At 39.0% G+C, this 13699-nt stretch overlaps 1 protein-coding gene across 1 annotated transcript in view; it reads right to left on the reverse strand.

The window, feature by feature from the left end:
- The window catches only part of LOC105990510 (protein-lysine methyltransferase METTL21E-like), a 14070-nt gene extending 690 nt beyond the window's left edge, over positions 1-13380 (reverse strand). The window contains exons 1-4 of the mRNA XM_013022954.1: positions 13348-13380; positions 12286-12364; positions 3734-3900; positions 2758-2875 (exon numbers count right to left, since the gene is read on the reverse strand). Of these exons, the coding sequence (XP_012878408.1) occupies positions 2758-2875; positions 3734-3900; positions 12286-12364; positions 13348-13380 (397 nt within the window). The remainder of the gene's footprint in view (positions 1-2757; positions 2876-3733; positions 3901-12285; positions 12365-13347) is intronic.
- Positions 13381-13699: the final 319 nt, after the last annotated feature.

The raw sequence follows: 13699 nt of genomic DNA on the forward strand, positions 1-13699 counted from the left end.
AAGAAAGAAAGAAAGAAAGAAAGAAAGAAAGAAAGAAAGAAAGAAAGAAAGAAAGAAAGAAAGAAAGAAAGAAAGAAAGAAAGAAGGAAGGAAGGAAGGAAGGAAGGAGAGAGAGAGAGAGAAAGAAAGAGAGAAAGAGGGGGGAGGGAGAGAGGGAGGGGTATAGAGAGGGGTAAGGAGAAAATGGAAAGAAAGGAAGATAGAAAGAAAGAAAAAGAATGAGAAATAAAGAGAAAAGGAGGGAGGGAGGGAGGAAGGGAGGGAGGGAGGAAAGGAGGGAGGGAGACTACTCTCCATGCATACCACTATACTTTCTGTTCTCCTAGGGTTTGGTCTCTTTTTTGTTGTTATTGGTGGTGGTGGTGGTGATATTTTTCTATTTACCTACCATAGGGAGAAAAATAACTGAGAGGGAACTTCTAAATATTTGGTTACCTCATTAGGAAAATCCAAAGTCATTGATAAAAGGTAAACTGTTACTTTCGTATAAGATTTTGAACTTCGGTCATATGGGAACAAATAGGTTCATGGAACACTCGTCATCCTCTGGTTGTACAGGAAGTGCTCATATGAGCCACAGGGGAGGAAAGAATACTTCTCAGTGAGTTACATGATAATATCATGGCATCCATGTTTTTCCCAAGGTGAATGATGTAACTCCATCATAAGTGTGCATTGTCCCATCCAGATATGTTTAAATTCTAGCCACACATGTATAGTGGTCATAAAGCCAGAGGTCACCGCCACAAGACAGAATGCTTAGATGAAGACAGTGCAATGATTTCTGGGTTATAATTAAATAGAAGTGGTCATTTTCAGGCAGAAATTTAGCAGAAACAAATTCATAGAAATTTGGTCCTTAAAGTGAACTTCAAGCAGTAGCACAACCTGGAAATAACCTGTAAATAAAGCTAGATTTTGTGGGAGAAAAACAAAAGAGAGGGTAACAATGCCAAGAAAGAAATGTACTTATTATCTTACCTCTCCATACAGCATCTTTACAAGAAAATAATTATTTTTTTAAACGCTAGATTTGGCCAATTCTGTAGCATCAGACAAGCACAGGCTAGACGAAAGAATACAAAGCCAGAACTAGACGTCTAGACTGATCAGAACAAATTAGAACCCATTCTTCAGCTACATGTCAAATTTTTCTTAATATTTCTTATCATACATTAAAGGGAAAAGCAAATAGCATATCATTGTTAGAAGCCTATAAATGTGAACCATTAAATTCTAATATAGAAAGACCTATCATTTTCAATAATTTTTTTAAAAAACCATGATAAGGAATATACCAAGCTCATACTAAATATAAATTACCCAACTATTAAATTTAAGGTCATTGCATCTAGAAAGGTAAACATCAACACTTTTATATTTCATGTTAGACAAATACACCAAAGGAATCAATTCTTCCTAACTGAATAAATGACTTCCCAAAACATAAATTCTGTTTCAGGATCAAAAAGCTCACACACAAACAACAACAACAACAACACACACACACACACACACACACACACACACACACACACACACACACGGACTTCAAGGGTCTTATTATTATTTTTCCAGTGTTTAGAAAGTTGTAAATTGCTAAATCTTGAATTCCTCTCAAGATTTCAGAGTGGCAGGTGTGTACTTCTGAAGATTAAAGAAATCAAGACAGATTTGCTTAGCACGGATCAGAGAAGGTGGCTAAATTAAGGCAATGGAATAGATAATCACAACAAAAACTGAACTGAAATAGGCTCCAACATTCATAGAGACCATCACACATTTAGTGAAAGTACTAGGGATCATAGAAGAAAAATGGAAATGAACTGAGAAAATAAATCCAGGGACAAACACTTAAGATTAGAAGCAGATGTGTGATTTTCATATAATTTCTCCCTGATTCTAACAAATGATTTTTTAATTAAAAATATAGGACTACAGAGCTGGGAACAGATGACTCACCCTTAGAACTCAGGAGGCTAAGATCTGAGGATCACAGTTCAAAGCCAGCCCAGGCAGGAAAGTTAAACTCTTGTCTCAAAAAAACTACCAAAAAAAAAGAAGTGTAGCTGTGGCTCAAGTGGTAGAGTATTAGCCTTGAGCACAAAAGCTCAGGGACAGAGCCCAGGCCCTGAAGCCAAGCCCAGGACCTACACAAACACACACACACACACACACACACACACACACACACACACACACACACACACACTAGGAGTACAAGATCCAAAAGGAATCTATAGAACACTGAAATAGTCCTCAAATCTAAAGTACATCAGAATTGGCAACTATTGTCTAAGTCCAAAATTTCATACATCTCCTCTATCATTCCAGATGCTGAAATCATCTCCCAATCTGTATATTTCAGATTAGATTTGTGACTTCTTACTGCATGGAAAGAAGCAACACTGTTTACATAGAAAATTCTGGAAAGAAATCAAGGAAGAGATGTTTAACATTGATAAACAGCTTTTTGATAAGCCCATTTATGTAACTAAGAATTTACAAATAAATCTGGGTCACTAAAGTGACGAGTAATATTGGATCATTAAATTCTCTGACCACCTCCACCCCCCCTCAACACTAAAAAATACCTAGTTGGGCGGAGGGGGGGCAGATGGGAAGGGATGGGAAGGGGAAACAAAGGAGGAGGCAACAATGCTTGATAAGAAATGTACTCATTACCTTGCTGATGTAATTGTAAGCCCTCCTCTGTACAGTATTTTCACAATAAAAAAATTTTAAAAACCTACTTACCAAGTAAACTTGCCACAATGGAAACCAATCCTGTGCCAGCTCCAATTTCAATCACATTCTTGTCAACCATATTATATTGCTTTGCATTTTTTTCCAGGAAATAGCATAAAACAAGAGCCTATGAAATGTTAAAAAGGAGGGCTGTTTAGTAGCAAGAAAGAACAGAAAATTAAACACTAATAGATTAAATAGATGCCATGATTATGATACACATGTGTGCACATGTTGAGTAGCAGTATATTTGCGGATGCTTATATACATCATTCCAGAAATGACTACCAGAAATAAATCTTCTCATAGGTTCAGTATTTTTTTTAGCTAGAAAAATTCCTTGGAAGCTGGTCACCAGTGGCTCATGGCTGTAATCCTAGCTTCTCTAGACGCTGAGATGTGAGGATCATGGGTCCAAGCCAGCCCAGGTATGAAAGTCAGTGAGACTCTTATCTCCAATTAACCACCAGAAAATTGGAGGTAGAGCTGTGGCTCAAGTGGTAGAGCACTAGCCTTGAACTGAAGAGCTCAGGGAGAGCACCCAGGCCCAGAGTTCAAGCCACACAATCAATACAAAAAAAAAAAGAAAAGAAAAGAAAAATTCCTTGGGGGTTATTGAGAGGAAAGTCAGAAATAACTAAGAGTATACAGTGCAGTGGCTTAAGTCTAATTACCATTAAAGAAAGCAACCTCTAGAACACTAGTCATTTCCAAGTTGAGTCTGATTGCCCTTTATGGGGCCATTGGTAAAGAAGTAGAGGCTTAACTCATTTAAAAAAAAAACTGAAAGTAATAAGCATTTTTATTTAACCTATAAATGTGATTAACTAAAAGTAATTGGTGAAAACAATGTCAAATTTTTAGTGTTCTTTGAGGTCACAGATTAGAGCTCTAAAAGGTGATGTCCCATTCCAAGTACAATACAAAAATGAACTTTAAAACTGACTGGAAAACATATGGAAAGTAAATTTAGAAGGAATTATACCGAGGGCCAAACAACAGCTCCATAACAATCCGTGGCTTCTTTAATCCGAATCTCATGACCCACAAAATGAAAGCCTTCCCAGGAAATGGTGGTTACCACTGCAGGAATAAAACATCTCGCCATGATCTCTCTGACCACTCGAGTGTCATCACACTCTTCCTCGGCCTCTGCAAAGACAAAGTTAGTGATTGTGTTTGTAGCCCTGTACACAATGAGAAGAATCTGATGGAAATGCAACATTTCTTAGTCTACGTCACTTATGCCTATTTATTGAGGGCAGACGAAATAAAACTTTGAAATATCTCACAAATAAGCCTACTGGGGTGTCGACATCAGATTTTTATTGAAGTTGGTATTATCACTAGCCATCTCAACCATATTAAATGAATAGGGGATGAGAGATGGAAGAAGTGGGGGGGAGGGGTATGGACATTCCTTAGGGTCCAGACAGAACCAAGTAGGCCCCAAATGGCTCCCAGCTGAGCTACATTCCACAGGAAAGGACCTGTCTACAACCCCACACTCCCACTACCACAAATGCTGACCCTCTATGGACATACAGAGAAAACAGAAAGGTGAGTTTTGGAGGGTTTTTTTTTTTTTTCAACAAGATCCATCTTTTCTAATAAATGCTACTACATTTCTTAAATGACTGCAAGCATTCACATTCAGGAAGAACTCCAGGAACTAAATAATATTGGAAATACATTTTTGTGAACTTTAACTTTCATTTCACTATATTCACTTAGTTTGCTGAGACTGCAGGAGTAGGGTGGCAAAGTTTGCTGTGGACATTCTGCAGGGAAAAGCAGTGAACATTAATTGCTTCCTTGACCTTTAACTGAGTGTGTCCTCTCCGGGTCTCCTTGCCTACTGCTTGTAAATGTAGCACTGCTTTGACAAGTCACCTAACATACCGGGGATTAATAGATGTTACAGTACACTATATCCCAGGAGCATCTCCTAAAGTTCCAGTCTTTGATATAAAAAACTTGCCAGTAAATATTTACTGGAACAATCTGACATCTGTGACATGGGACGGTCCCCTAAAGGACAGCTGGCTAGATTGCTGCTGTTGCTGCTAACAAGTGGATGACAACAATGATCTGACTCTGTCTATCTGAATAAAGCTAGCCATTTCTTTTTGATAATGTCTACATATTGGTCTTCATAAGGAAAGGAAAATATAATTGCATACTGTTTTATAAGTGAAATACAATTTTAGCCGGGTGTCGGTGGCTCATACCTGTAAATCGAGCTACTCAGGAGGATCTGGGGATCATGGTTCAAAGCCAGCCCAGTCAGGAAAAAAATTCTGTCAGACTCTGATCTCCAATTAATCACAAAAAGCAGGAAGTGGTGCTGTGGTAGAATAGTTGCCTTGAGCACAAAAAGTTCAGGGACAGCACCTATGCTAAAAGTTCAGGCCCCAGTAAACAATGATAATGATGATATGCTAATGATAATAATAATAAACTTTAAAATATACATGAGGCTGTTGTAAATGAAAACTATATATACTTCTAAGATAAAGATTTTTCAAAGTGATTTTAGGAAACAACCTATCCACTATTAGTTACTATATACTCTATCTACACTCTACATATATATGATAAAAGAACATAACTCTCTCCACTGGATATAGTAATTTAAATCTAATTAGATACCTAGAATGATCTGGTATCATACAGAAAGCATTAACTGGTTGAATAAAGTTAATTGATGTTGTATAATAGTACTCTTGTGTTTAAATAATATATGTATGATACAGGCATTCCATAAGAGAGTCGCCATAATTAATAGCATGAAATCAAAATCTATTAAATGTAGCTGCTTAAAACAACTTGGCTCAGGGATGAGGCAAGAGGGCAGAATAGAAGCATCCTCTCTGACGCCATAACAAGTCAAGGTAACAAGGAAAGAGGAAGGGCATCTGAAGAGAAAAAGGAAGGGCATCAGGCACCACAAAACAAGTGTCAGGACATCCGCACACTGTGGAGGAACAGAAAGGCAATGGAGAGAAGCAGAACCCTCAGATCACACAACCACAGATGGCCCTGGCAAGAGAGCAATAGACCAGCGATTTTAAAAGTAGGGTTAAGTCCACACTTCCTGCAAGCCTGAAACCCAGAGTATGGATTAATATGAGTGTCTGTTCATGGTGGGCTCAATTCAGAGAAGGAAGACACGTTGTCCCTCCCCTTCTCTCAGTAAGCATCAGTGGGACGCCATCTTGAGAGGGGAGTCTATTGTTTGAGATTGAGCTACTCTGGGGACTTGTGGGTCACAGTCTTGGGATGCCTGTGTTTTCAATGTCCGTGCTAGACCGTCCTGGGTGTGGGTGAGTTCTCAGGTAGACCTGTGAGCCATTAAAGCTGTAGGGGGCTGGGACAGTTAAGGATATTCTGATTAGTGGTATCACATTCCCTGGCAAGGAGCAAGTCTCAAGAGCCTGAGGATGGCAGCAGAAACAAAGCACAGAATCCGTGGCTGGCAGATTGCTCAGCTTCTAGGGGCCACCTCCCAGTTATTTGTGTTTGCTGCTAGGCAGACCTGAGAGTAGAGCTTGAGCCCAGTAGAGCCCTACAAATCACATGACTTCCTCCCAAACTTCTACAGAGTAGGGAACTGTTGTCATTATTTAACTAAATCAAAAGACATATTGAACAGCACAGGCTAGCAATATAATACCATCCATGTCAAGGCTGATGACAAAAATCTCATCATGGGAATATAACAGAAAGAGCGGTAATATTACATCTCATTATTGTAGTAGAGTGGAGGGATCTATGTTCCAGACACAATTTATAAAGAACATGTTCCCCACAGTGCATGACTATCTGTTTATTGATATGGAATTGAATGTTGAAATGATTAATGCACTAACAGATAGCACTTGGCCTTTTTTTTTTTTTGGTCTGTTGCAGGGTTTGAACTCAGGGCCTGGGAGCTGTTCCTCAGCTTCTTTGTGTTCAAGGTTTGCACTATACCACTTATGACACTGCGCTACTTCCGGTTTTTTGAATGGTTAATTAGAGATAAGAGTCTCATTGGGACTTTTCTACCCTGGTTGGCTTCAAACCATGATCCTCAGATCTCAGCCTCCTGAGTAACTAGGATTATAAGCGTCAGCCACCAGCACCCAGTTAGTACTGGGCTTTAAGATCTACAGAGGAATTGCTTCCAAAATCAAGAAGCATTATCACACATATTATCTAATATATATTTCTGAAGAATTTTTCTGCATCTGTTCTCTCCTTTTCTTGTGGCATTCAGGCCACAAGACAGACAAATAAAACTGAACAAAATGTCCCTGGCTCCCTGAAGAAAAAGCAGAAAACTCCTGGTGTCTATACCTTTAAACAAAAGCTGCCTACATTTTAGAATACTGTTTTATCCAGTTAATATTGTAAGGTAAATCCTGAAAGATCATAATGAAACCATCACTGAGACAAAGAATTACAATGATGTTACTATCTTGGACTTATATATATGTATTCTGATGCATTTTCATATAAGAAAAAGTCTTACAATCATTGCTATTAATCTTTGTGAATACGGGGTTAAAAATCCACCAGGTACTCTGCAAAAAGAGAATGAAGTAAAAATTAGCAATATTCTCTCACAATGATAATTTTCTTGAGGAGAATTCAACAGTGAGTTGACTATAGGGATGGATGGCAGCAAGCCTTCACAAATAGAAGTTCTGTCTGTATTTTTCTCTTTTATCACTTTAAGGTCAGAAAGAACAATAGTAAATGAAAGGGTCAAAGCACAGAAATACACCCCCCCAAAAAAAAGAAGGAAGAGAACATTAATTCTTTAATAGCTATGACAGCTGAATTCAAGCTTCCATTTGAGCACTGTCAAGAAAACTTGTCAAAGTTAAGAATCACTCTACTAAGTGAAAGAGTCTGTCATTCAACTGGATCTTTTCTTCAAAGTCAAATGTCATGTGCTTTTCAGAAATATGTACAGATTTTTTTTAAAAAACCAAAAAAACAGATGTTAAAGACATTTTTGGACTAGTAAATGGTCACAGGCTAACACTTGTGAACAACCCAGCAATGTCAAGATCTCAAACTTTGTGTTGAAATGAATTCCTGAGAAGATTTCAGAAATGTACAGAGTCTATAACTAATCAAGTAGACCAAACAATCTTATAGTTTATGTTTTTCCAATGAAAGAAAATTAATCTTTTCCTGAGACTGCTCAGAATGTTGGTAGAAAATAAAAAGGAATCTAAATTAATTGTACTCAAAGTTTAGTACTTGGATCTAACAGTACAAATGTCAATGAATTTTGGTGAGTGTTGCACAAGCAGCATGGATTCCCTAACTCATGAGAAGTATCCTAAAGGAAATACTTGCACTAGGGGGCAGGAAGAAGCCAAGGTGCATCTGGTTTCACTGTAGAACATCACTCTGAGGATGCTGGTAGAATCAGACATATATTGAATAATGATTTTTCTTCTGTAAGGTGAAGAAGAGCTGATAGAGATTGTTGGGGCAGGGACAGACATGATTAGATGTGATACATAAGTTTTGTTGTTGCTGTTTTGGTTTGGGGGGGATTGTTTTGCTTTGTTTTTTGTCAGTTGTGTTTGAACTCTGGGTCTGGGCACTATCCCTGCACTTTTGAACTCAAGGCTAGCCCTCTACCACTTGAGCCATAGCTCCACTTCTGTTTTCTGGTGGTTAATTGGAGATAAGAGTCTCACAGACTTTCCTGCCCTGGCTGGCTTTGAACCGTGATCCTCAGATCTCAGCCTCCTGAGTAGCTAGGATGACAGGCGTGAGCCACCAGTGCCCATCTTAGATGTGATACTTAAGAAGTACATTTGGCATCAGGAGCCAAAGGACTAAGATTCAGAAGCTAGTTCAAAAGATGCTACACAAATCTAGAGAAAGGGCAACAATAAAGGCAGTAGCCCAGAACAGAGGAGCCATGGATGCAGTTGTGTGCTTTGGGAGCAGGGGCAGGCCTCCCCTTGGGACAGTAAATGGCATTCAAATTCAAGCCTGAGTTCTGAAGATACGTGAGGCAGATTGGCAGTTATTTTTAATATAAAACATGAAAACTCAGTATACACTTACTCAGGTCAGTTATTAATTTTTTAATATGTTGATGAATGATGCTCACATTATGTGCTATTAATATATTGCTTTGGATATAGTCTGATAAGTTGCTTAACCTGAGTTAGAATTACTTAAACATCCTTATTATAATGTTAAGGCAATATTATTCATGAAAGTCAGAGTTCCTATTTACCCAACTCTGTAAAGACTGATAGGAACACTTTTGAGAGACATCCATGAGAGCATTGCATTAGGTCCTACAGGGAGCCAACTGAGTGTGACCAGAAATACCACAGCATCACCAATGAGCAGTAATAGACATTAATTATATCTAATGCATTCATTCACTCATTTATTGAGCACCCGGGCACTGTGACGATGAAGACAGAGCAATGCAGAATCGATCATTTGAAAATAGAAAGTCCTACATCTCAGAGAGTTCAGCAAAGAATTACCTGAGCCTTTGTGATTATGAGCTTGCCAGCCAAATAAGGTAAGGAAGACATGTCAAATATAGGAATGATATGCACAAGAGCCTGCTGGAAGACTCTTGAGAATTATAATAGAGAATAAGTGGGGGTAGCCGCACTACATAAAATACTTCAAGCCATAGTAAGTCTCGATGAAACAATGAGGCACTGAAAATTCAAACAAAAGACAAGTGTGGTAAGATCTGAGTTTGAAGAAAAAAAAAACATGCAAACTGCAGTCTGGGAAAGATCTAGAAAGTATAAAGAACATTTGGAGAAGACAGACAATTAAAGGCAATACAGCACACAAGAGAAGAAACACTGAAGACCAAGAGTCAAAGAAACTGGTGCTGAAAATAGAATGAGGAGTATGGAAATCTGTTAGGGAAGTAAAACAGGATGTAATGAGTAGAGATGTAAAGGAAAAGGAGGCAATGGAAATGAGTCTGGGTTTCTGAATAGCCAGGGATATGCTAGATGGAGGGGCAAATTTGAGGAGGAGAGCATTCGTGATTGTTGCTTATCTGTGGCTTGACACGTGGGCCATGAGCTGTACTGCTGATTGCAATCTTTCTGCAAGAACAGCTGTGCAACAGTACCTTCAGTTCCAGGACTGCCAACGAAAGCCACCACACCACACCCTGGCCACTCCCCTGTGGTCAGCTGGTGCTCAGGCACTTCCAATTAGCCTGAGCCTTGACTGTACCCATGTTGCAGCTGGAGGCCCCTTTTGGCCCACCTATCCATCTCCCTCACCTCCCCCCTGTGGAAGACCTATGCTGTGATCGCAACGTCCACACAGACATTCACACAAAATCAATTCTTTCCATGTCCAATGCCATTCTGGCATTATTTCTAGAAGGACCTAAACTGACACAAGGTGGCACGTGCCATGTCAGTCAGCCAGAGCCACAGACTGGAGCTGTTGTGCACAGGAATACTGAACTGTGTGTTGGGGGGGGGGGGAGGAGCAGAGGCAGGGGGGAGTCTGCACCTTGGAGTTATAATTCTACAACACTTTGCTACTTGTGCTAATAGCTGGAGAGGTGCTCTTGGCAATGGGCAAGAAACACCACTTCTTTAGAATATGTGGATGAGGATTTAGACAACTTAGATTATCATGTAGCACTAGAAATATAGAGGAATTCTTAGCACTCACCCTAGTCCTAATTTGAATCTGTATATAAATGGCATCTTGTAATTCTCAGATCTTCACGACAGTGTTGAAATATGAGAACTGAGCTCTGAGTTCACTCCATCCTTTCCAAGTGCAAGATACTAAGTATAAAAGAGTTAAGACAGATCATATCAACATCCTTCAGTACTAGAGAGGACTGAGTGTTCCTCCACTTGCCGGAACACTTGCCAAGAAAAAGCCACCTGCAATGACACACACTTAATCCCTTTCGTACCAAGGTTTATTTGCCTAATAGATGGTGATGGAGTATGTTTGTTTATGTTGCAAAATATTTCAATCCTAGTTTTGTCTCAATCTTACCTTGAACTTTAAATTCCTTTGTCATTTGTCAAATTGTCAACCACAGTTGAAATCAAGAATTGTTACTAATGGTAATGATAATGACATAATTTTATTCAAACACCACCTAGAACCTTGTCTTCATTCAAATGATCTAAATGGCTGGATTCTCTATATGATTACAACTTAAATGTTTATGTTTGCAAGAATCACAACAGTAGAACTGTTGCTATTGAAGCCAACTCCGGGCATGCGCCCAACTCTATCTGCCAGAAGCAATGGTTACCTAGGTAGAAGCTACCTGGTAATGCCAAAATAGAAAAAAAAAAATAGGACTATAATTCTTAGAAAACATCTACAGTGTGCCCAGCTCAGAAGGAAGAGAAAGACAAACCAAGATAATTTTAATTTTATTAAAACTGCTCTACTAACACATAGCAATTCTCCTAATCTGTCTCAGAAATATGAACACTTGTATCTCAGTTAAGAAATTTCATATCTTATTTCAGACAAAGTCATATTTCATGTGTAAGATGGGTTGATCAAAAATACTAATGCTGAGCCGGGTGCCGGTGTCTCAAGCCTGTAATCTTAGCTACTCAGGAGGCTGAGATCTAAGAATCGAAGTTTAAAGCCAGCTGGTCAGGAAAGTCTGTGAGATTCTTATCTCCAATAAACCAGCAGAAAACCGGAAGTGGTGCAGTGGCTCAAGTGGTAAAGAGCTAACCTTGAGCTGAAGAGCTGAGGAACAGCACCCAGGCCCAGAGTTCAAGCCCCACAACCAAGAACAAAAACAACAAAAAATACTAATGCTGGCAGTAGAATTCAAATAAATGCTTTTTATATCTAGAGGTCTAATTACGTTATATATTTCCCTCTAATTAGTAGTCAGAGGAGATGAAATGTAAGCATGTTAGAGATCTTTTTATAGACCAAATTCATCATTCATCCAATAATTAGTAAAATGTTTAGCTTTTACATATAACTCTTACAAGTTTCTTATCTGAAATAACTTAAAAATCACAATAATATGCTTAGTGTACAGCATTTTTTAAAAGCTATTCGATTTTAACAAATCAAAGAAAAACTCTTAGTACACCTATATATTTAATTTATTGTCTGCCAAAATTTCTCTAACAGAAGTGTACAGTAGAATATTTTAGTAGATTGGAGCTGTTTTCATGTGTGGAAACACAAGGCATACTATGCAATTCATAAAAATCCTATCTCCTCTCAAGACTTCAAAGGAGGGCTGGGAAGGTGGCTCAGTGGTAGAGTGCTTGCCTTGCATGCCTAAGGCCCTGGGTTCAATTCCTCAGCACCACATAAGCAAAAAGAGAAAAGCCGGAAGTGCTGTTATGACTCAAGTGGTAGAGCGCTAGACTTGAGCTGAAGAGCTGAGGGACAGCGCCCAGGCCCAGAGTTCAGGCCCCACAACCGGACCCAAAAAAAAAAAAAAAAGACTTCAAAGGACACTGCTAGTCTATTGTTTGCCTTCCTAGATTATAAGAAGAAACAGTTATTTACCTCCTTGAACTTCTGGGTCCATCAGTGATGACTTCACAGATGTCTCGATGTAGGTGACTTCATTATCATCTCTCAAATGCTACACAAATAATTCATTAAAATATCAAATGGTAATGTTTATTCAATAATACATATGATGTATTTTTATTTTTTATTATTGACTTAATTTATTTTACTTCTTCCTAACACCATTCATTATGAATGCCCAACAGCACAATTTTGTAGAGATCATAAAGAATTCTTCAAGCTGTATTTACTTAGAATGTATACTTATAACTATACAAGAGAATCCAACTCCAAACATAGCTGAGAAAAATATATTAACAGCATCATGTTAGCAAAGTCTGATTTTTAAAAGATCATACAAACACAACCTAGTGCAAATCAAAATTAGAGCAAAGATTTCAGTCAGAAACCCTAAAAGCTACTGGAGAAAGAGAAACCCTCATCAGCAGAACCTCAGTGGTCATAAAGACAGGCATCATCTTCCTGTGGCCAGTTAGACAGCAAGTTTACAATCTAATCACGAGGAGTGAAGGTTTGCCCTGGGTAGGGAAAACACTGGTGCTAATGTACCATAAAGCAGCCCAGCAATGGATACCAAGTCCTGATCAACGCATCATTAACACATCTATACCCTCAAACAGCCCAACCCCATGGCTTTGGAATAGTTTCTACCTTAAGGAGTCCACACCATTCTAGCAAACACTGGAAACTGAACAAATTAAAAAGCTTTATGACTCTCCAAAACATCAGGGAAGAGAATTAGCTTAAGTGAGCTCTAACTCAACCTTTAAAAAAAAAACAACTTGATGTGTTTACGGCTCAATGTGCTGTCATAAAAAAAAAAAAAACTACTAATTAAATCTCAAGCTCCTTGCTTCCACAGATCCTGAAACACTTCACGGTCACCACCTTTTTCCTTATATCATTCCTTGGTAAGGTCAAAGCCAAATTATTTCCCTGACAGTTTACAGACAAGGTCACACCGTTTAAGCAACAGCAAGACACACATCTTGTTTGCAATTTAATATGTTCCATTAAAGAAGGTAGTTTTTATACCTGTTTGCCTGAAGGTGGGCGTCTATTCCACATTAAGCCTGGATGTACCTAAATGAGTCAGCTGAGGTTAGGGAAGGCTAAACAACAGCATCCACAGCTCTTGTTTTGTTGCTGAGACCCGTGGTAGTGCCTGAAAGTCTCAGGCCAGCAAGTGCTTTATTACTGTACAAGCTGGCAGCAAGGTTGGGCTTGGGGATTAGGCTCCTGACAGCTGCAGCTTCAGGCTGGAATGCAGGGATGGGCTGCTCCCTGGCTTGTCTAGCTACAGGGAAAGAGCTGGAGGTGGATGGATGCCAGCCACTCCCTCGAGGTAGTGAAGCCTGTTGGGAGGAAGCAAACTAATTCTTCAACC

This window comes from Dipodomys ordii, unplaced genomic scaffold (genome assembly GCF_000151885.1).
Source record: "Dipodomys ordii isolate 6190 unplaced genomic scaffold, Dord_2.0 Scaffold65, whole genome shotgun sequence".
In the NCBI taxonomy this organism is placed as follows: Eukaryota; Metazoa; Chordata; class Mammalia; order Rodentia; family Heteromyidae; genus Dipodomys; species Dipodomys ordii.